This window comes from Xenopus tropicalis, chromosome 1 (assembly GCF_000004195.4).
Source record: "Xenopus tropicalis strain Nigerian chromosome 1, UCB_Xtro_10.0, whole genome shotgun sequence".
NCBI classification, from domain to species: domain Eukaryota; kingdom Metazoa; phylum Chordata; class Amphibia; order Anura; family Pipidae; genus Xenopus; species Xenopus tropicalis.
The window spans coordinates 28,157,300-28,182,204 of NC_030677.2; the positions used below are offsets into that span (position 1 = coordinate 28,157,300).

General features: G+C 39.9%; 1 protein-coding gene across 4 annotated transcripts in view; it reads right to left on the reverse strand.

Annotated features, from left to right (window-relative positions):
* ldb2 (LIM domain binding 2) overlaps positions 1-24,905 on the reverse strand; it is a 176,346-nt gene that overhangs the window by 4,618 nt on the left and 146,823 nt on the right. For 2 of the 4 annotated variants that reach the window (XM_002938636.5, XM_012955709.2), the window contains exons 6-8: positions 7,999-8,122; positions 5,941-6,092; positions 5,060-5,131 (exon numbers count right to left, since the gene is read on the reverse strand). In XM_002938636.5, coding sequence (XP_002938682.1) covers positions 5,060-5,131; positions 5,941-6,092; positions 7,999-8,122 — 348 coding nt within the window. The remainder of the gene's footprint in view (positions 1-5,059; positions 5,132-5,940; positions 6,093-7,998; positions 8,123-24,905) is intronic. The other 2 variants (XM_004911234.4, XM_002938637.5) reach the window with 1 other exon arrangement.

Below are 24,905 nucleotides of genomic sequence, written 5' to 3' on the forward strand. Positions count from 1 at the left end.
ATTGCCTTTATGAGTATCAGATTTTAAGTGATAGGTAAATGAGAAATGAAAAGGAATGAGGGGGGATTTTCTGTTCCCTGGGGCACAAGTGCTAGAGGGCTAAGGGTACAAATGCTTGTCTGTACCACTGCCCTAAGGGCAGAGCCTCGTGGGGGGTTGTGCCTCCTAATGCTCCCCTAGCGGAATGTATGGACACCTACTTGCCCACTTCTGCCCACCCATCACCAATACAGCACTGTGTGCACTTGTTTGTACTTTGCTCACTGCGTGATAAATAGTAAATAAAACCCAAATATGATATTATTACCTCACTATTATACATATCATTTTTTTAAGCAATTAAAGCAAGTGTGTTTATTCCAGAAACTCTACTATAGCTTGTATAAACAAAGCTGCTGTGTAGCCATGGGGGCAGCTATTCAAATTGAAATGGCACAGGTATAACTTATCTGCTTTGTAACCTGTGTCTTTTCCCCCCCTCGCTACACAACAGCTCATATATATAAACTATAGTAGTGTTTCTGAAGCAAACACAACTGCAGGGCAACTGTACATTATATTTGAATTACTTTAAAATACTTTCATTTTTTGGTGAAGAAATGTTACTGACCTGGTTAATTAAAAGGTGGCCTATAAACTAGGGTACAAAATCAGTAACTCAGGTAGAAGTGACTTGGCCCCAGTAACTTTTCTTCCTGTAACTTGTCATCAGAGCAAACCAAATTAGAAGGAGCCACGTTTGGTGAGTTAGCTGCCCATGTAAATCTGCTTCAAAGAGTTTCCTTTCTTTAGGGCCTAAGAATGGGGTTTGCTAGAAAAGACCTTCAGTGTCGAATTGGGCCGCCGGGAAAATAACGTTGGGCCCTGGTGGCCCAGAAAAGATCCCCGCAGGGCGCTCCACTAGTCCGACGATCTCCCTCCCCCAATGCGCTGCAGGTAAGTTTCATTTAGGCATGCTCGGGGGAAGGGGGTCGGAAGGGTGTTGGGGGCCCCTGTGGGGGGTGGTAAAGGTGGGTTGGGCCATCATTGGGGAGTGCCGGGGCCCCAGAGGCAGAAGCCCCGGTGGGCCCTGCACCCCTAAGTCTGACCCTGAAGACCTCCCAGTCTTTCTCTGCTAATTTCCATATGATCTGTTTAGGGCCCCCCAAATCTTGTGGAATAGGACTCAAAAAATATATGCAAGTGCCCTGCTCTTTAGTGACTGTGTCTGCTACCCCTATTGTAAAGGTGCCCATACACGTTAAGATCCGCTCACTTGGCGAGGTCGCCAAGCGAGTGGATCTTCTCCCAATATCCCCACCTACGGATGTGTGATATCGGGAAAATGTAGGCTAATTCGGACGTTTGGCCCTGGGCCAAATGATCGAATTTTAATGGCAGGTATAGGCACAGTCGGTTCGGGGCATCAACAAGCCGATGCTGTCTCCGGTCAGACTGAATCTTTTAACCTGCCCGATCAATATCTGGCCAGTTTCAGGCCAGATATCGGTCGGGTATGGCTGTCGTTTCTGCCCCTACACGTGCCAATAAGATGCCGAATCGGTCCAAGGGACAGATATTGGCAGCTACAATGGGCCCGTGTATGGCCACCTTTACACCCTTGCAAATAAAGTACAATACCTCTGCTATATCTCCGCATACAGTATAATCAGTGTAATCATGGCATTTCAGGAAAAAAGGTACAAGGCACCTTAGATATGAGCTGTTAACATTATCTCTGATTGTTCTAAGCTTGCTAATTACTTGTCCCTCATTAGATACTATTAGACTCTTGTACACTGCTCTGTAATTACCGTAATTAATATACTTAACTTTTTTTTCATGAGAACAGCATTCATGCTGATTTGTCAATTTTCAGAGCTAATTAAGCAATTAGCAAACAAAAACATATCTGACTGCCAAGATGTCCTCAGTTTGCCATCTGTTAGCGCACTGAACTTGTCGTGTATGTTATGGGCTAGCCTGTATTGGCGTGTATTGAGAGAGGCTTTCTCTACCATCTGGCACCTAATGTACACTGCTAATTATACTTGTGCTGCTATTACTGGAACACCATTACGTTTGTAGGAAAGAGCTGCGTACTGTATGTCTGGTTTTGAAAGTCATGTTGTTACTTCATCCTCGATTTGGTAGATGATCCTCGTGGTCATCCCAGGGGATCCGTTATCTGGAAACCCATTATCCAGAATGCATCGAATTACGGAAGGGCCATCTCCCATAGACTCCATTTTAATAAAAACTTATTTTTTCTGCCATTTATGAGGCGTCAAAACAGTGAAAATTGTAAAAGGTCATGTAGAAGCCAATGGACAGCTATCCTGTTTTCACTTGGAAGATTTTCTTTTGCTTCGTGGTATTAGAGGTTTTTCAGGTTTTTTTGGACACTCCATTTGTTTTTTGGTTTGTGCTTTTTTAAAAGGCTGTTTTAATAAATCACTTGGTATTCACAAAAAGGGAGTTTAAAGGAACAGGTGTAAAAATGAAACTGGGTAAAACAGACAGACTGCGCTAAATAAGCAATGTTTTTAATATAGTTAGTTAGGCAAATCTATAAAGGCTGGAGTGGGCAGATGTCTAACATAATAGCCAGAACACTACTTCCTGCTTTCAGCATGGGACACAATTGTTCAGTTAGTTTGTGAGCAGGCAGGTCAGATTCAAATGCAAACTAACTGAACAGTTATGTCCCATGTGGGGTACCATGGCAACCAGTTACATATCTGATTACTGCAATGGTGCAAATTGTGAAAAAAATCAAACTTGAATGTTGATAAATCACCCCTCTAGTGGATTAGCTCAAAGATTTCATGGGGTTGGGGTAGAATAGCTTTTCAGAATAAACTTAAGGGGCAGATTTACTAAAACCCTAGCATTTCTGATCTTTTTTCTTTTACAAATTCAATTAAATTCATTTCCACGAATGTCTGACATTTACTAAAAAGTTTGAACTGGAAAAGTCTGTGCAAGAAAAAGTAGCAGAAAAGTGGCGAAGGATCCTCCGGGGAAGGGACATCATGTGCCATTGACTACTACATGATCTTGGCACGTTTTAGCTGGCAAATTGTCAGGTTTGGATTTTAGCCATTTCAATTTCAAAAAAGTTGCAACTTTTTTTCTGCAACTTTTAGCGCAAAAATTCCAAATTGGGAAAAAAGTCAGAAGTTATAAGAGAAAATAGCCATATTACAAATGCAACATTTGAACCTCCGTAGATTCTGCCAATGGAATATTCATCAACTAAACAGAAATTGGCATCATGTTTAAAGTGATACTGACAGCAAAATAATACTTTTGATTATATGATTCTACCTCCAAAAGTACCTATTACTCATGATGATCGTTTTCTAAATAGACGCTTCTTAAGATCCTGGACACGACTGTGAGACAAACCCGACTGTCTCTGTCCCTGAGCACCGACGTGTGCGGTATGACGTCAACGCGCACTGAAGCAAGAAAGGGCAGCGCAGGACCCGTCGCCGATTGGTGTAAAGGTAAGCGTTTTTTTATTGCAGGGGCGGTGATCCAGGAGCCAGGAAGAGAAGAAAGGAGATGGCAGCGTCGTGGGACTTAGATTCAGAAGGTGCGGACAGAGGACCAGCTGGACCATGGAATTTTTTTTAATAGCGTTTCAGTAGCTATCAGGTAAGTATATCTAGTATAAATTTAAAGCAACTGGACTTGTTTGGTAATCATTGAAGACGTTTCACTACTCATCCGAGCAGCTTCTTCAGTTCAACTGACTGGTATGGGAAGTCCTCAGCATATATACTCTTCCACTAATCCAATCACAATGGCACTTTGTAACTCTTCAGAGAGGTGACATCTGAAACTCACAGAGGTGTGAATGCTGTGGAGTTACTTAGAAAGGATTACCAAAGTATCATGCAACTCTTCAAACAGGTGTTACTTGTTAGAGTTGCATGAATGGATGTGTGAAGAGTTCTGAAACTGCCGGGGTACAGATGTTAGAACAGCATTGTATGTAGCAGACAGATGGTGTCGAAGTCCCCCGTCTCTGTTTAGGGATGGCTTCTCCACTTTGACATGAATGGCCTCTTTTACACCTCTTTCAAACCAGCGGTCTTCTTTGTCCAAAATTTGGACGTTGCTATTTTCAAAGGAGTGTCCCTTGTCTTTTAGGTGTAGAAATACAGCAGAGTCCTGGCCTGTAGTGTTCGCTTGGAGAGCAGTTGCTTTGTCTCACCAATGTAAAGGTCTGTGCACTCCTCGCTACACTGGACTGCGTATACAACATTGCTTTGTTTTTCCTTTGGTGTTGGATCCTTTGGGTGTACAAGTTTTTGTCTCAGTGTGTTGCTAGGTTTGAAAAACACAGGGATGTGGTGTTTGTTGAAAATTCTCCTGAGTTTCTCCGACACTCCTGCTACATATGGGATGACTATATTGCGCCTTCTCTCTGCCTCAGGATGGTTATTCCTTTTGGTGTTCCTGTTGGGCTTAGTTGCTCTTGTTTTGACAAAGGCCCAGTCTGGGTAGCCACAAGCTTTCAGTGCTCCTCTGAGATGTTTGCATTCTTTGGTTGTCACACTTTCCGCCCCGTGGTGTAGAGTTCTAATGACACCCAGTTTGTGAAGCTGCTCGGATGAGTAGTGAAACGTCTTCAATGATTACCAAACAAGTCCAGTTGCTTTAAATTTATTTATACTAGATATACCATGACCTGGATGAATGAAAATCTTCATAGACATATCAGGTAAGTAAATAACATGGCAAGTTAAAAAAAAATTTAAAACTCTGTCAGTATCGCTTTAAGTCACAGTTAGGCAAAACGGAGTTCTACTGCGTACACAAATTATTTTATATTTTATAAGTGGGGTAGTTGCCCTTCTATATTTCATCAACATAACCGTATGGTAACAAAAATACAAAACACAAGAAACACAATTTCAAACATACAAAACCGGTCCGTATTCCATAATAATGCCTATGCAGCTAAGCCAGCTTTATAGATATAGCAACAGCAAACGGCTGTAGGAAATTATAATGGAATACTGACTGGTTTGGTATAACAGGCCCTTGGCTCGGACCCATCACTTACCAAACCGTTCCGTATTCCACGATAATTCCTTCGTACTCGTGTCTTATCTCCTATGCATTTTTTTGTAGTGAACTGTAAATAAAGTAGGAATTGGTAAAGATTATACACATAACAAAGATCACATATTTACACATCTGGATAACAGTTACTATGCAGACACAAAAAGGCTATTTAAGACCAGTTATGATGCATGTTGTGGTATCTTTCATTAAGCTGCAATTTAGATTATAAGAATAAACTCATAAAAAAACTTTTATATTTATTTTATTTTAAAAATGTATATTATATAAATCACCCTACAGAACATATTCAGTGTAAACACCATAAAACATAAAGGGCCTCATTTAATAAACACTGAGTAAATTTGCACCTGGGAGTGCAACACATAGCAACCAAACAGTGATCCAGCTGCAAGTAGAAAAACAAAAATGCAAATTTCTGATTGGTTGCCATGGGTATCTTGCCCAGGTACAAATTTCCCCATTGTTTTTAACAGAACCCCAAATAAGCTAGTTTGCTATCCATTACTAGGTGCTAAATTGCACCAGTGTCGTTACTAACATCAAACATATGCATAAAAATATTATTTGCTATTATAAAACACTAATTGAAAATGTTGTTTTCCCCTTAACTCTGTAAAAGAAATATGTAATTTTAATGTATAAAATGAGTTGTGTATAAACAAACCCATCCCATTCTCAAGCTGCAGCTTTTGCTATGCTTTGAGATAGGAAGCAGCGGTCTGCTAATTTGTTTTTCCTATCTACTCCTCTTTAAACAGTGACTAGGCAGCAAAAGGAGGTTGAAAAGTTAAAGCTCTGACTAACCTGAGCTGAACTGAGAGAATTAAAGGGGCAGTGATACCAACACCTGATACTTACAGGGGCTTGGTTAGACAGGTTGTGGCTGCCAGCAGGTAGTTTTTTCTTGTTGTATGTACTGATTGTATTGTTTCCGGTGCTGTTATTTGATGTGTTGCTTGTGGAATTTTTCCTTTTCCTCCTTTTGGTGGTGGTCTGTCTGGTGGGCTCTGCTGTTTTAATTAAAAGATGTAACAAAATATTAGTTTACAAAAAAAGAAAGGTAAAAAAGCTTAATGTGACAGTAAACCAAGGGCAAACCATCTTTTAGAAAAAACTGTAAATGGGCAGGTTTTAGGGCAGTGGTTGTTGGTCTTTTCAGTTCAAGCCCCACTTGGAGGTGCAGCCTTTGATTAGGGGCCCCCTTAACTCATAACAAGAGGGCAGATATAGGAAAACATTGGATCATCCATTCAGCGTGTCTAGGACATTATACTCCAAACCTCACTCTAATTTCCCATAAAGTTGTTCTTTCAGGTGTGTCTATGAGAGCAAATATACATTCTCCCCAAATCCCACCATTTCTGGCCTTCATTATACGCTACCACCCTTGCCCAATTGTCATATCTGTCATTAATAGGGAAGCACCGAATCCAGGATTCGGCCAAGATTTGGCCTTTTTCAGCAGGATTCGGATTCAATCTAATCCACGCTGCTGCAGTACCAAATCTGAATCCTTAAAATCACGTGGCTTTTTGTCACATAAACACGGAAGTTGAAAATTGCACTCTTTAACCCTTCCAAATGTAAATTAGGATTTGGATTAGTTCGGTATTCAACCAAACCTTTACAAAGGCTGAATCCAAAAATAATGGATTTGGAGCATCACTATCCCTTGTTGAGCAATTAGGTTGGTTAACAGGGACCACTGACCAGATTTGCAGATTTGACTGATTAAACTGATGCATTACTAGGCCAGCTTTATGTAATATGTATTGGGAGTGGGGAGCCAATAGAGGGTGATTCAGGTACAAACTCTAGACTTTGCTTTCTAAAGCACCATATCATCACGCAGTACAGGGCCTCACTAAACCACAAATTCAAATAGGCATCAGTTTACAGGATCTGACATTGGCATTCAGTTGTAATTTGGAAATGCTTATGGAAGAAATAATTTTAATTTTCTCTTGGGGTTAATTATATATAACCATTTTTAGGAATAATAATTGGTACCAGACCAAAGATGTAACTATACATGCAGGTCTTTAGCTGATTGGGTACAATAATAAACCCTCCCCTTTGTATGTGGGTATGCAATATATGCCCTATATTGCACTATATGTTAAAGTTTGAAACTCTTAAGGTTGATGGCACACAAGGAGGTTAGTCGCCCATGGTTAAATCCTCCCTACCGCAGGTGGCTTATGCCCTGATAGCCTGCCACCAGCATTTTGGGGAGATTAGTCACCCGTGTCTTCTTTTGTGTTAACATGTTCTTTGGTATCTGACTTCATCTCTCAGAAAAATCCTTCATTCCAAGGACCAGATTCTGTGCAGCTCTCTCCTATCTCTCTTCTCCTGCTCCCCCCTCTCATAACAATACATGAGAATTCACTCCCCCTCCCATCAGAATGTGTGATCTAAGCTACCAACAGCTACAGCTGCAGCAGGGAAGCTGGGAGACCAAGATAAAATGGCAGCTGCTATTTTAAACAAATGGAGGAAGCTTCTAGCGCTGTTTACTCAGGTATGCAGAATAAATATAGTGTTCTAGGTGCCACTAATGAGGCCAATCTATTGGCAGGAAAATACCAAAATGACTTTCCTTCTCCTTTAAACTGTTATCATGGGGAAACTTGCTTACGTATAAAAGCATAGTGGATCAACAAGGAGGACAATGCAAAGAAGTGCTGGAAATTATGTGTGTGATCCTATGGAAAATTCTCTAGATTCTTAACATAATCTGTTATAGAAATCCAAATGGCTGTCACCTATAAAGTAATTGATGTTAGAGTCCAGTGATCACATGATAAATATAATAAAACCTGCTTAGTATTTCTACTATATGAGTCAACAGCCTTTTATTATGGCATGACCATATATAAGGGGAAAGCATGTAAAGTATCACAAATAACATACCTGGTGGTGCGACCATCCTCTGCCATTTCTGAAATAAGCAAGTCTTTAGGCAGTCGCGTGGGCTTAGGTTATAGGTTTTATGTCTTGACATTAATTCCTGCATTGGCTCTAATATTACACACAACTGAAACAGAAATATATAAATAGGCACGCCGATTATTCAAACACTCATAAATCATTATTTACTATTATTTTATTTATCTACAGTGTAGTAAACAAAAAGCTCATCACATCCCATAAGGTCCCTCCATTCAAACAGATTATCATGACACCTTCTTTTCAATTAAAATGCATGCTGTGGCATGTTGCACCCCTCTGCTCATTTATGTGGCAGGATATACCTCTGGAAACTGGTCCCTTAGCAATGGTTGCTATTATAAAATTGCAAATTTCAATTTAAAATGTAATTATTTCATCAAGTTACTATAAATGTATTTATTTGTGAGATCTTCATTCTAACATGGCTGCAACCAACACAATCATGCTGGGAGTCGCTGACAGTCACTGTAGGGAGTGTGTGGGGTAAAATCACACCTTTATCTTATACCTTTATTAGCAGGCTATGTTGGTTAAATGATATTATGATGATATTGTAAGTCAGCGTTTTTCAACCGCTGTTCCGCGGCACACTAGTGTGCTGCGAGATGTTACCTGGTGTGCCGTAGGCAGGGCCGCAATTTTTACTTTAAAAAAAAAATCCGGGCCCTGTCATTGGTTGCGCCCCGTGTGTACGGGTGACGTCAGTACGCACGGGGCGCAACGTTATAAAAGGGCCTGTGTGCGGTCGCGTGTAGGCAGAAGTGCAGAGGCGGCGCGCGTGAGGGGAAGATGCTGCTGAAGCTGCCGAAGAGTAAAATGCTGCTGGGCACCAATGTATTAGGGGGGGCCACGGGGCACACTGACTTATGGGGGCACTGCTGCTGGGCACCAATGTACTAGGGGGGCTGGCTCTTGGCACCAATGTACTGGGGGGCACTGCTCTTGGCACCAATGTACTAGGGGGGCACTGCTCTTGGCACCAATGTACTAGGGGGGCACTGCTGCTGGGCACCAGTGTACTAGGGGGGCACTGCTCTTGGCACCAATGTACTAGGGGGGCACTGCTGCTGGGCACCAATGTACTAGGGGGGCACTGCTGCTGGGCACCAATGTACTAGGGGGGCACTGCTCTTGGCACCAATGTACTAGGGGGGCACTGCTGCTGGGCACCAGTGTACTAGGGGGGCACTGCTGCTGGGCACAGAGTTAAATTTTTTAACATTTTCTAATGGTGGTGTGCCTCGTGATTTTTCATGAAACAAGTGTGCCTTTGCCCAAAAAAGGTTGAAAAACACTGTTGTAAGTGATATTGTATTGCAAACATATTAACTGCCTTTCTATGGGGGCTGAATGCTATTTGTTTCTGGGACAACAATAGGGATAGAGAAGAGTTGTGGCTCATACAATGTGTAGCCATTTGTACCTTCTCCATCCATTTGGCCTGTGGGCTAATTGGGCAGAGAGCCTACCTGCTTGGCCTGTTTAAGGCCACCTTTACACACCATGGTTGTATGATACATGTTAGGTTGAAGAAACATACTATACTAATACATCCTTAGTTATAGATCAAATGACTTAATCACTAAAGGTCTCACCATTAGCCAAGAACAGATATATTTAAATCCTGCCCTGTAAAGGCCCTAGAGGTCTGCAGATTGATGACCCTTAAATAGGATTTTAAACATAGGCATAATCTCCTTATGGGGGTTGTAAATAAGATTAAGATTTGGAGCAGATTATGCTGGAAGAAATTGCACATTCTATGCAAGGTTTCCTTATTATCCAGTACTGGATCTGTGAATGCTGCACTATTTATAGTCCTTTCCGGCATGCCAAGGGAAGGAAGTGAGCTAGAATTATTGGCTACGCAGGGCCGTGTTTATTATTGCAGAGTTCCATTCTGGGAAGTATCAGTCAGCACTAACAGGCAAGAAATCCTAAAATGCTAAGTGATGGCTGTGGGTGAAACAGTGCAAACCGGGGAAAGAGAAACACAGTTACTATTAGTGATGAGCGAATCTGTCCGGTTTCGCTTCGCCATAAAATTCGTGAAACGCCAAGAAAATGTGCAATATGGCAAAAAAATAGTGAAATGCATTTGTCGCACGATTTTTTTTGACGCAACCACGCTCAATTTTCACAGAAGTTTCGCGAAACAATTCACCAATGGCGAAATGCGGAAAATCGCTGCAAATCCATGCCTGGTGAAAAAATTCGCTCATCTCTAGTTACTATTATATATACTTTTTGTTAGACACAGTAAGAAAGTTGTAGAACTCAGTAGACCAAATAAATTGAGATGATTTAAAGGGGGAGTTTACCTTTGTGTGACGCTTTACTGTACTATAGAATATCTTTTTCACCAACTTTTCAGTTGGTCTTCATTTTTTCATTCATTACAGTCTTATTCTTCCAGTTTTCAAATGGGGGGGGTGACAAAAGAATAGCCACGGGCGACAGTTTTTTTTTGACGCATGACATTTTCACAGTTTCGCAAATTTTCCGCCGTTTCGTTTGCGATTTGCAAATTTTTCGGCGAAACGGGACACATTCGCTCATCACTACTGTTGAGTTAGTTTGCATTTGAATCTGACCTGCATGCTCACAAACTAACTGACAGTTATGTCCCATGTGGCCCCCCTAAAGTCACTGACTAGAGGTTAGAGAGCTGAAAGCAGGAAGTAGTGTTCTGGCTATTATGTTAGACATCTGCCCACTCCAGCCTTTATAGATTACATTTTTGCTTAACTAACTATATTACAAATACTGTATTTTTTATTTCGCGCAGTCTGTCCATTGGTACACTAAACTCATTTTTACACTAAACTGTTCCTTTAAGCTTGGACCTGTCTGCCTAAATCAACCTTTGGATGTAAAATGATTATTTGACAAAAATATGTCTTTCAATACATTTCCAGACATTAATATTGCCCTGCACTCTAGTGCTGGGAACACTACATTAGGTATTTACAGAGAACTTGCCTCCTCTGTGTATTTGCCTAGGTATCAGTGGAAGTTACCATTCTATACTGACTGCTGGAAAATCCATCAAGGGTGGGGTTTGGTTGAAGTTGAATATGAGTGCAAATGTAGGTTACAACTCTGGAGAAAAATGACACATTAGGAAATGAGCCCTCTGACCTGGTGAGACAATCTGGGGACAATTCGCAATTGGATCAGGTTTTTCTGCCATTCTATGTAACAGTCATTTTTACACATTTCTTTTATGTGCTGGTGGTTTCATATGAAGCTGGGGAAGTTACTGTTGGCTTTATTAGCCGTCAGTGTCAGAGGAAGCTGGCCGGAGACAAGGGGAATGGCAGTTTAACAATAGCCTGAGGGCTGCAACTTGTCCGGCTCACTCTAAACGTTTCACTTGCTGCCTTCAAAGAACAGGCTTAAAAGAAAGCATTCAATAACCAAACGCTTAAAAATCCAAAATTGCTCGGGATGTAAAAGGAAACAATTCAACTTTTACAGAGCTGATAGATGTAAGACTTGCCACCTGCTTCATGTCAGTGTGACAGTAATTTCCCCAATGATTGCACGCTGCCGCCGCTTAGCTTTCATTTGTACGCGCTCCCCGAGCTGACAGTTGCTTTCAAAAGAACGTCTTAATGAAAAATAAATATACAGTCTCTATACATTATGGATTATAAACAGCGCCTAATAGGGAGGCATGGCAAGCGACAGGGCTGAAATGACTTAATGGGTTCGGCGTCTGCTGTGATGAAAAGTATTTCTTTTCAGCATCTTTGCCAGCGGCTAGATACCCAATGAGGAGCCTTGCGGTGCTTTTGTCACAATGCAGCAATCGCACGAAGCCGCATATGAGGGGTCCTGTTTTATTCAACCAGTTCTCTATGATGAGCTGTGAGTTGCGCTAAAGTGAATGCAGCTAATAGGATAAAAGATAGAAATTAAATGGCGGCTGACTGGCAGCTAAAAGCTGTACATGACTGATCCCATCCCATGAAAGTAGAACAGGACATAGCTAAATAGTTCCAGAAGGTAGTATTCCTTCACAAACCCTGTTATTTGCAAACATAACAATGGTATTTTTTACCATTTTTCCAAGATTTAATCAGTTAAGTGACTTTCTAAACAGATGCAATTTCTTTTCTATTAGTAGCTGGCAGTTGCATAGCACCTTCAACTCCTACTGAGCATGCTCTCAAAGGGGTTGTGCATATTTGAGATAACTTTTAGCATGATGTAGAGAGTAATATTCTGAGACAGTTTGCAGTTGGTCTTAATATTTGTAGTTTTTAAATTATTTTTGTTCAGCAGCTCTCCAGTTTAGATTTTCAACAACTATCTGGAATCTCAGCAGTTATCTTGTTGCTAGGGTACAAATTACCTTAGCAATCAGGGAGTGATTTGAATGAGAGACTGATATATGAGTAGGAGGGGACCTGAAGGGAAAAATAAGTTGTAAAAAAGTAACAATAGCTATGAAATTGCAGCCTTACAGAGCAATCATTTTTTGGTTTAGGGGTCAGTGACCCCCATTTGAAAGCTGCAAAGAGTTAGAAGAAGGCAAATAATTAAAAAACTATAAGAAGTAAATAATGAAGACCAATTGAAAAGTTGGTAATTCTATAACGTCTGCACCGGGAGGGAGTGCCATGTGTGGGTGGCCATGTTGGGACCTCGCTCTTAATGCACTTAATGAGGGAGCAGGGAGACTCATTAGGGAGTCTGTTAGTGAACGTGGCTATCCACACCAGAGCTCCCTCAGTACAATATTATGTGTGTATTTCTTAACATTGGAGACAAGCATCACTGGTGATGATGCCTGTAGCAACCAATTAGATATTGGCTTTTGTTTTCTAACTTGTATGTGACTGTTCAAATCTAACTGCTTCTAATTAGTTGCTAGTTAGTTGTCTTCAGTGTTAATTAATACTCCCCTAACTGTATCAACCGATACAGATACAATTAGAGTTTACAGAGTCAGAGACTGAGCTGTGGAATGTGAAACATAGGGGCGGGGGGGGGGGGAGTTCATCTTTTTAAATGGAAATCTATAAAAATATATAAAAAGAAAACCCAAAAGCAATTTTAATTCATTATTGTAGAGGGTGCTATGCTGTCCAGAGAGAGATCCCAGTGTGGAAAGCATAGAATACAACCATGTTTTTGGAACTGACACTTTATATGTTATTACATGCATACAGGATCACCAGTTGCTGGCCAAAGATGCAATCCCAGATAGAAATGAGTGTAATATAGAAATCTTCTGTTCAGAGGAAATCCAGTGTCACTTCTTTCTACTATAGGCGTTGAGCTGATTGGTGCAGAAGGAGGTTGATTGGGAAGCATTCACACTGCCAGTATATGGCACCTCTACCTGACAATGCATTTCTCCTATGGAGGTGCAGCTGAGTAGCAAAATAGGTTCACTTTTGTTCACTTTTTGTTTGAATAATTGCCCTCTAGTTCTTCATACCTTGCCTTTTCTTACTATTGTAGACTACCAAATAATAGATAGGAGACTAGTGAACCCCCTGACTAGGGAGGAGACTGATGAACCTGGGGTCTGACTTTGTATACTTGTTGTAGCTAATGTATTCTCCATTAACATCCATTATTAACAGAATCCACCAATGGCCGATATACTGTACATGGAAGTTCTGTTCATGGCTATGGCTAATGAATATAAAAAGTAAACTGGAATGTTCAAAATGGGTATGGATTCGTTAAGGGATGGCCCCTATAAAATATAACTTAAATATTGTCTTTAATCACTGCCTTTTTTATATGGGCAAAACAGATCATTTGCCACACAGAAAACAGAGAAATGTTTTGCAGCCACACATAGCAGCTAGTAATGTCTCTATGTGACCTAGGCCTTTAGATTAAATGAGCAAAGGAAGAAAATGGCTTTCCTTGCCTGGCATGTCATTTTTGCTTAATGAAAGAAATGATTATGTGATACTGGCTCAGTGTCCATCACAGAAACACTGTCAGTTGTTCACTTATCCGTCATCTGCTATCAGTTGCTTGTTATCTGCACGTACGTCGATTCGCTGTTGAACTGTTGTGGCACTAAGCCAAGTGCCCATGAAGCGATGGGACCGCGTCAGTCCTGAGCAGCGGCCTGTGCCCTAATCAGGGGAGGCCTGAAACCTAATAATCTTCATAAACTGCCGCTCCAACCTGCCACCCTGGTGCTTCCTGCTGGGCTCAAAGCTAATTAAACTGACAAAAGCCTAAAAATAGCAGCTTCTCAGGCTTGTAGTTAAATGTGTCTTACAAATCAACGGCGCTTCTTTATTTATGGTGCTTTATTCTAATATCCTTGTGAAAATAAAAGTCGACCTGTAACTGTCACATTTTCCATAAGCCTACATATCGTTAGGGCCACCACAAATATTGAAACAAAAAAATGCTGCGTTCCAGTATTGGACTGGCCCACCAGGATATCAGGAAAACTCCCAGTGGGCCCAGGTATCTATCGATTTGGCCAATGCCATGGTCATTCCCTAATTCTGTATGGGAAAAAGAGACGGACGGTTAGAGAAAAGAGACAGAATATAAGGAGGTTGAGGGAAGAGAGGAGAAATAAGTTTAGAAAATGGCCTATGGTCCAAGGTTTTCTAGTGGGCCCCTGGCATCTCAGTCCGACGCTGCTGTGTTTGGCGCTTACATGCACTTATGTCAGTACGGGCACATAAGAAACAATGGGATGCATTTTGTCCTGCGCTCCCCTGAGCTGTAATGCAGGACAATGCTACTGCAGGGGAACGCAGGAGGAGCCTGTAGGAGCCTTATTAGAACCTCTGCTCTGTGTACGTTTTAGAACCAGTGATTAGATCTTAAAGTGGACACGTTTTTCTTCACAATTTAATATAAAATTGCTCAGATTGCTTATCTTTTTTTTAATATAAGCAGTTTTTACACTGATTTCATGAATGTGTAACATGAGCACCCCCTGCTGTTATACCCATGCAGGCAGACCTACAGAATAACAGAAGCTTAAAGCACTGATGCGGGAAGCCCTTCCTGGTGCTTCTCTGCTCGGCTATCTGCTGTTCTGTTTGGCCAGACACCCGCATAGACCAGCAGGGGTTGCCCATGTTAAAAACTAAAATTAAAAACCAAACAAACATAATTCATGGAAATTGCAAAAGTGCTTAGCAATCCAGCATACTGTGAATTTTTCCTGTCTGTTCCATTTCTTGTTGTAGTTTGTGATCAGTCTGCTTCTTTGTAATACTAATGTTATCCTTTATTTATACAGGGCTGACATATTGCACAGTACTTATTACACACCAATCCCATCATTTTCTGCATCAATCCCATCATTTTCTGCATCAATCCCATCATTTTCTGCTCCACTGGAGCCTACAGTTCTCCTTATCACATTCACTTTTATCAGAAACCAGTTAAGATAATGGAGTAGCTCCATGCAGACATGGGAAAGAGCATTCAAACTCCTTATAGACACTGCGCTGTCTGGTATTGAACCTAGGACCCCAGTGATGCAATGTAGCAGTGCTTTGCTAACCATTGTTCTGGTTTTTTTTTAACCACTAGTCTTTATTACAGTCCTGGCCATCACTACATCACTGCTTTATGCCTTTCTGTGGGTTGGTACTGCTTCTGCCCATGCTTTCCTCTTTCAGGGTTCTTGCACCATTTTACAACATTTTAGCCATAATGCTGCAGATGAAAAAAAATAAATCAAGGGTAATATGATGTATATTTTTATATATCAATTATCAAAATTCTATAAATACCCACTAAAGACGCATGTACAGTATATATTGAAACAATGCCACAAGTATTCACTGCTGCGGCCAAAAAACATTAACTGCCATTCGCCAGTAGGTGGCACAATCTCTCTGCGCTTTTCTCCAGCAATCCCAGATAAAACAGTTGTTGAATGGAAAAAATAATGGCAATATTTTTAAAAAGAAAAAAAATATATATTGTCTTTAAATGCTGGAATGAATTATACCCAGTACTAAACGACCAAGTAAAACCCGACACAAAGCCACCACCATGCACAATAAAGTAAGATAAAGGGAATGAGAATTAAAGGAACACGGAGTGAATGAGTGTTTCTCTGCACCCCACACATAATGCCGGGATTATTAAGCACAGTTCACAGACCATTCTTTTTTTTTTTATTCCTTGACTATTGTTTGATTTTGCAGGCAATAAAAAAATCATATTTTTCTGGCAAAGCTTAAAGGGAAATGTTCCCTGTTTAAGAATACATTTTATCTTCTATGAATCTATCTATCTATCTATCATCTATCTATCTATCATCAATCATCATCTATCTTTCTATGATCTATCATCTATCTATCTATCTATCTATCTATCATCTATCTATCTATCTATCTATCTATCTATCTATCTATCATCTATCTATCTGACTGTCTATCTATCTATCTATCTATCATCAATCATCATCTATCTTTCTATGATCTATCTATCTATCTATCTATCTATCTATCTATCTATCTATCTATCTATCATCTATCTATCTATCTATCTATCTATCTATCATCTATCTACTGTATCTACCTGACTGTCTATCTACGTTATCTGTCTACTCTATCTACCTGTGTGTGTATCTATCTATTTATCTATCTATCTATCTATCTATCTATCTATCTATCATCTATCTATTTGACTGTCTTTTTATCTATAGTATCTATAAATCAAATGTTGAAAAACCTACTGGTTGAAAAGTGATGGGGCGTTTAGACCCCCATAAAATGGAAAGTTATTTCTTAAACTTCTGCTGACTGGGTGATGGTGGGCTTCTATTTTGATAGACAGACGAGCAACAGCCTCATTTCCTTGGGAAGTGATATGTATGTATGTATGTATGTATGTATGTATGTATAAATTTATTTATAAAGCGCCACAAGGGTACGCAGCGCTGTACAGTCTTGCAAAAGTCATTGACTGCCACCCCCCCAGTACACTGCTGGGCATAAAGGAAGTTGTTTAGATGGGGGTGGTGGAGATAAGGAATTGAGTTGACAATGCACAAAATTCCATTAACATATACCAGAAAATGAGAAAACAGTGAGTTCATTTGCCACCCAGTATTTCCTTACTAAAGAAAAGGGTAACCTTCCTTCTGCTGTGAGTAGTAGTTTGCTCACTATTAAAGGCGTGGTTCACCTTTGAGTTAACATTTAGTATAATGTAAAATGTAATATTCTAAGACAATTTGCAAGTGGCCTTCATTTTTTATTATTTGTGTTTTTTTAAAAAATGTCATTTCTTCTTCAGCAACACTCCAGTTTGGAATTTCAGCAGTTGCTGGAGTTTCAATTACCTTAGCAACCAGGGAGTGGTTTGAATGAGAGACTGGTATATAATTAGGAGAGGATCTGAATAGAAAAATAAGTAATAAAAAAGTAACAATAACAATTGTAGCCTTACAGAGCAATGGATTCTTGGCTGCCGGGGTCAGTGACCCCCCATTTGAAAGCTAAAAAGAGTCAGAAGAAGAAGACAAATAATTCAAAAACTATACAAAATAAATTATGAAGACCAGCTGAAAAGTTGCTCAGAACTGGCCATTCTATAACATACTCAAAGTTAACATAAAGGTGAACCACCCCTATAGTAGTAGCCCTGCTATAGACAATTTATATAGGACTGAGAATATGGGGCATGTAGTGACTGTGCGAGTACAAGCCTAAATGTTCAATCAATAAAGGGCAAGACTGTGGCGCCGTGACAGGATGTGAATCCTTGATCAGGGAATAAAGAATTCCCATCACTTGTTGAAAGGCTTGCGTGTGAATACATGTTTCTAAATCTCAGAAGCTTTCAACAGTCAAAGAATCACGAGAAGATAAGGGAAGGTTCTATTGTTCAACGCTTGCGATTATGTTGGCATGTGTTAATAAAAATAATAATATGAAAAATAATGATAATACAATGTATAAAAAGAGAATAATATTTTGTGTTTTTATGGTTGATTTGAAGCCAGAGTTTAAAATCCACCCAATACCATACCAATAGCAATACCAATAACAATACCCAGTACCATAGATATCTATCTGCCAGCACTGACATTAACCTTCTCCAATAGTCCATGTACTTCTAAACAAAAATAAATCAGACATTATAAATGTGTACTTACCTTAAATGAACTTTAAGTATGACATGGGCAGCATTGGTCCTTGGAATTCTAGTCTAGTTGCTAGGGCTTAAATTACCTTAACAATAAGGTAGCATTTTGGAAGTGAGAATGGAAGATGAGTAGATACGTGCCAAAAAGAATAACAGTTAATGATCACAATGGGGATACAGGCTGTCGGGGTGAGGGCCACATTAATGAGCTGATGCGGCCCTTGTTCTGCTGGAATTTTTAAACCTGGCAAATTGATATCTGTCCAGTTTTCCAGATATGGGTCAGGTAGGCCAGTCAGAGTGCCCCAAATACGGCCAATAAGCTGCAGACTCAGACTGAAGGGGCTGAATCATTAGCAAAAATCTGCCCATGTATGGCCAACTTACAACTTACAATAAACCCACTATTAGTTTTTTAGTTGTAACATATAGTAACATACAAGTTCATTTAAAGGTCTACCAACCAAAGTCTACTGACAACCACAGGATCCCACAAATACTATCCCACCCCCACCCCCACCACTGGAGAATCTCCCATCTGACTGGGCTGTGAATGCGGTCAAAATCAACTGATATCAGATAAGGATTCAGAAACATTTTGATTGGGCTTTTTGGAAATACCAGCTGCATTAGGCTGCGGTTATGGCCCTCTTCAATGGGCCTACACATACCCCTAATGTGATCCTTGGTTGGGGCCACACCTAGCCACCCTGCCTGGGTGACCCAAAGCAGATCTTAACATTAATGTTTGGCTTTAGAGACCAAAATATTACACAAAATCTATACAGTGTGATTTATCTTTTTTGGGGGGGGAGACGATTTGTTAGTTTGGAGATTGTGCTTCAGAATCACCTATAGCCATGGATTAACATAGTCGGTAAAGTACAAATTGCTTGCAACGCAGGCATGCCATTCAATCATGTGTGTTAGTTTAGTTATTTCTGTCATATACAATCTACGGTTTAGTTCACCTTTAAAAATATTTTGATTCTTAAAAATGATGAATGGCAGGCATCCACTGAACTCCCGAAGGAATTTATCAGTCCCCACCAGTTATTTTTTCAGACCATTCAAGAGTGAAACATTTTGAAAACTTTGAAATTATCAGATTTTGTTGTCCTTTCATCGCTTTACTTCCTAAACAGAAGAAGAGACCCTGGCCGTATCTTTCGGAAACAGCATGGGAAATCTCTATTTCCCTTTCTAACATCTACCAGCCCAGCACTCGGGGTTGTTGAGTTACATTTCCTTCCCTTGAATGGCAGAAAATTGTAGACTCCATTTGTTGTTTGTTGGGATGTATCTAAGGGCACAGTATATTAAACCGCTCGCTATTGCAGATTAATTCAATAAATATTGGTAATTATAACATAGTTAGCCAGTCTCCTGGGGAATGGTACTGTCAGCAAATACCAGCTCAAACACGGCTCAGTTCTTTCTCATGGTTTTCAGCTGGGTGCTATCTTGCACCTTCAGATCCTTCCCATCTGGCACACGGTTCCTACAAGGCAGATTCTTGAGGTGGGAAAAGGTAATTATAAGTAGATGAAGTGGACAGAAGATTAGATGATATCTAGATTGTAAGCGGGGCAGGGAACTCCATCCTCTTGTGTCTTTGACTCTTAACTTATTGCAACTGTATCTTGTATTTATTGTTATACTGTGTATTTATCTATTATTATTTTAATAACCCCCTGTTTGTATTAATGTTTTCTACTGTACATAAGTAGCACTTAATATTAATAATAATAATAACAAATACATGGGAAAACAAGCTATTCAGTTCTTTATATCTTTGTGGGGTTAGTATGTGCTCCCCATTTCCATTTCCAATGGGCTCACCAACCGCCGACCCCACAAGGGCTTCTGTCAAGGTCAATAAGTTTTGTTTTTATCAGTAAATCATATACCAGCTTATCATTAGTGATGGTGTCCAAAAGCTTTGGTCAAAAAGAAAAGTTTATTTATGTAAAAGACATATTTAAAATCAATGTGGCAATCATTTTCAACAACACATACCACACTGTATACCCCTATTCAGTTTCACAGTGTATGGGTCTGTTCAGAGCCACATGAAAGTGACATTGTATGTACTGGAGTGGAATCATCCCTGTGAGGTCATAAACTTTTTGCCAATCTACTATTGGGTTAGATCAGGGGTCCCCAACCTTTTTTCCTTTGAGCCCCATTCAAATGTAAAAAGAGTTGCGGAGCAACACAAGCATGAAAATGTTCCTGGGGGGTGCCAAATGAGGACTGTGATTGGCTAATTGGTAGCCCAATGTGGACTGGCAGCCTACAGGAGGTTCTGTTTCTCAGTATACCTGATTTTTATGCAGACAAAACTTGCCAGGAATTCAAAAATAAGCACCTGCTTTGAGGCCACTGGGAGCAACATCCAAGGGGTTGGGGAGCAACATGTTCCTTGGGAGCCACTGGTTGGGGATCTCTGGGTTAGAAGCTGCCCTCGCTTGGCTCTCCTTATATATTACAATATATTCATCCCCTTTACTACACTATTAGATGTAAAAGAGTCTAAGAAAGAGTACTTTTTCATTTCCCCAGAGCAACACAGCTCATGAGTAATTATGGCTCCATGACCTTGTAAGCAGCCATCTTAACATTCTAGTCCTGACCACTGTATTGGACTCAAAAATGAGTTCAAGCTGTCAAGAGGCGCACTTTCCTGTCTTATGATAGTGAAATATTATGACTGATGTGGCATTTCTTATGTTAATTATTATATTGATTCACTGCAAATGCTAGATTGTATGCATTGTGAATAGAACCAAGGGATACTATTGATTTGGATGAAGTTTTGCAGCATGTAAAGTGCCACTGACATCTTCTGCTCTATCTCATCATTACTCTGCTTCATCATTGCACAGACTGTGGGAAATTCAGAGGACAAGCAATGATTTTTACAATCACCCTTATGCTTCAGCAGCAAAAGCTCATCATATATTCTACAAAATAAACCCCAAGTGAATGGATACTGCATATATTTGTGTGTCAGAGGCAAAAATATAGATATAGATACTGTATATAGATATAAAGATACTGTATATGCAACAAACGGTGGTGTATACAGGACAATACTCAGAATATTCTACGTTCACAATTATAATGCTGTACTTGTTCAGACCAGCCAACCACTGTGTGAAAGAAGGACTTTATTAATGTAATTTGTTGTCCTAATCTTGAGTGAAATACAGCAATATGTAATTACATTGTTGTTGATAGGCAAGAAGTAATATACATATTTTTACCGCTATTTACATATTACATTCCCTTCCTACTTTGCCTGTACAAGTGATTGCTGAACTATCCACACAAAAAATAAAGGTCTTAACCAGGGGAGACGATCAACAGACAAGATAACAGATAAGCTCTGTCAAACACCATTGTAGTCTACTGACATTATCTGCTATGTAACCTTTGCCGTTTCTCCTTTTTCCATGGCTATATAGAAGGTTTGTTTATATAAACTATAGTAGGGTTCCTGAAGCAAACACACAACTTTTACCAGTGCAGGGCAACAGTTATATTATATTTTAATTACTTTCAAACATTTTCATTTTTTGGTGTTACTGTTCCTTTAACGGCTTGAAAATCTTTAGCAGAAGTGGTTTACTGGCAAGTATAATAGGAAGCATTGAGAAAGGGCCAGATGCCTTTTTAGCAAGCAATAAAACATAAAGCTTCTGGTATTAGAACCGATTCACCTTGAGCTCAATAAGAAGTGCGTGTGTGTCTGTGTGTTTCTATGAGTGTGTAATAGAATTTGTAGTCAAATGGGTTTTGATTCACTGTTATGTGTTCTCCTTTTTGTTTGGAAAAAAAAAATCATTTGCTTTGATAAAATCCTTGTCTCTATCAGTGCTTCTGCCTGGTGAATATAATGCCCCCCCTCACCACCACCAACCAGTTCTATATTTAGTCTGAATGGTAGGAAGTCTGCTGCTTTAATAAAGGGAAAAGAAGCAGAGAAGCCTACTGAATGGTAAGCTGTCAGCTCAGGAGATAGCCTGGCCTTTAGCCAATGAACTACAGCTGAGGAGCGGGGAGCCCAGAGCAACATGGACAGTGCAATGCAATGAGGGAAAGTCGAACAAACAATGGAAAATCAGTTCCTGTGCATCGTGTGCAATCAGGCATGGCCTGTGTGTGTGTATGTGTGTGCACGTGTATGTGTGTGCATGTGTATGTGTGTGCACGTGTATGTGTGTGTGTGGTGTGTGAGGGCTGTTAATCATTTGAACTAGGGGTAAAATTGTTTTTCAAGAGATAAATACTTCAAATATTTTAGAAAGGTCCATGTTGTAATATTGTGAAGATTGTATTTACTGAAGAGAAGTGTTGTCTAGAAATCTCCTCTTCTGACATATTAAATACATACATATGTGCCAGGGCCATGCAGCATGCAGTGCACAATAAACAAGGGATGTCATAGGCTTTAGATTAGGGCACTTGGGCATATGGAGTGTATGTATGGCTTGCTGTATGGGGCAGTGCTGCCCAATGCAAATGTAATACACTATTCTTTTACAGGGAGTATATGTTCTATTTTTATTATGTTATTTAGGTAGTGCGTTACAGAGATTATACATCATTCACATCAGTCCCTGCCCCAGAGAAGCTCATAATATAAGTTTCCTATTACATTCAGACACACTATGGTCAATTTAGTCAGAAGCCAGTGACCCTGACTTTATGTTTTTGAAGTGTGGGAGGAAACCCACGCAGATACAGAGAGAACATACACACTCCTTGCAGATTGTGCCCTGGCCGGGATTGAACTCGGGATCCCAAGGCAGAAATGCTACCCACTGAGCCATCATGTTCTAAAGAAAAACATAGCCAACAGATACTTTATATCCATTCTGGACTGGGCTTCAAAACAGGCTGTGACATTTCAAGTACACAGAGGCCCAATAAGTCCCCCACCAGCCCAATAAATAGTGACTGTCTATGGAATCTTACAGCAGCCCCTCTGGCATTTTCCAGAACCCAGATTGCCAGTCCGGGCCTGTTTATAACTTATAATTATAAATGTATAAATTGCCAGTCCTGGCCTGTTTATAACACCCGTCATCCAGCATGTCAGAAGGGAAGAGTATACATGAGAGTGGCATGGCGTATTGTATAGACATATATCTCAAAGTAATGGGGCAACTGATAAACATTGAATCAGTTTGAATGATTATTGATTGTGCTTTCTGATAATGGGATTCAGTCAATATTGATATTTTATAAGTATTCATCAAAAACCACTGCAAAAAAGGGAAAAAAATAACATTGCCTATAGCCTACTATGGGATTTGATACTCAGACCAGTTGATCGCTTGGGAGTTTGAGAGATCATTTGCCTTAAAACTTGGGCAATATTAAATATCAACATTGATTTCATTTTAATCAATCTGCCCCCAAAGCCAGAAGCACTCATTTCTCTACCAGCTTTCTTATTCTTGCTACAACCATTCTTTGGACTGGCTCAGGGTAATGGGACTTGGACACCAGCAATGGCTGAAGATGACACGTTCGATATCAACAACATGCAACATGCATCACAGCCTTCCCAATCATTGGGATTAATTACATTGAATTTACTAATATAATGACATAGGGTAACTAATGTAACATCAGTGATGGGTTTGAACTAATTTTCTGCTGCAGTTGAAGGTAATTAGTCATTATTTCAATTGATTTGACAGCAACAACAAATCCTTTAGTACTGTAGGCACCATTACAATGAACACTCTTAAGAGCTTGCAGTCCAAAGCCAAAAGCCTTCAGCAATCCCCTGCCGTGCATTCTAACATAGGGAATAGGACAGATTTAGATGCAACATGTTATCTCAAGTAACCATTGACATATCACTGCAGCTGCCTCAGAGGAAGCTTTCGGATCTTCTTTGGATGGCATTCAGGATAGGATGGAATAATATTTAAAAAAATAAGCTGACTGTATGATCATGTGATTGTGGAAACTTGGTACTTGGCTAGCAGTCTAAAATATAGCGGAACATGGAAGTTACAAATATTTCTGCATGCACGGTTCTCTTTAACCTTTTATTCCCCTAATTTACACATGCAAATTAGGATTTGGTTCAGGATTCAGGCAAATCTTTTACAAAGGATTCAGGGTTCGGCTGGATCCCAAAATAATGCAAGGCCACATAGCCCAATGGACAACCTAAATAAATCAGTGACTTCATAGATATTCTCCTGTATTTAGCACAATGCAGAAGGAACATATCAGGGTATAATGGTTCTTTATTGTTAACTATAAATATTAAAGTACAGGTATGGGATCTGGAAACCTGTTATCCAGAAAGCTTCACGGGAAGGCCATCTTCCAAAATGTCCAATTTAATCAAATAATTCACATTTTTATACATTATTTCCTTTTTCTCTGTAATAATAATAATAAACAGCAGCTTGTACTTTATTCCAACTAAGATATAATTAATCCTTATTGGGGACAGAACAGCCCTATTTGGTTTATTTAATGGTTAAATGATTCCCTTTTCTCTGTAATAATAAAACAGTACCTGTACTTGATCCCAACTAAGATATAATTACCCCTTATTGGGGCAGAACAGCCCTATTGGGTTTATTTAATGGTTAAATGATTCCCTTTTCTCTGTAATAATAAAACAGTACCTGTACTTGATCCCAACTAAGATATAATTACCCCTTATTGGGGACAGAACAGCCCTATTGGGTTTATTTAATGGTTAAATGATTCCCTTT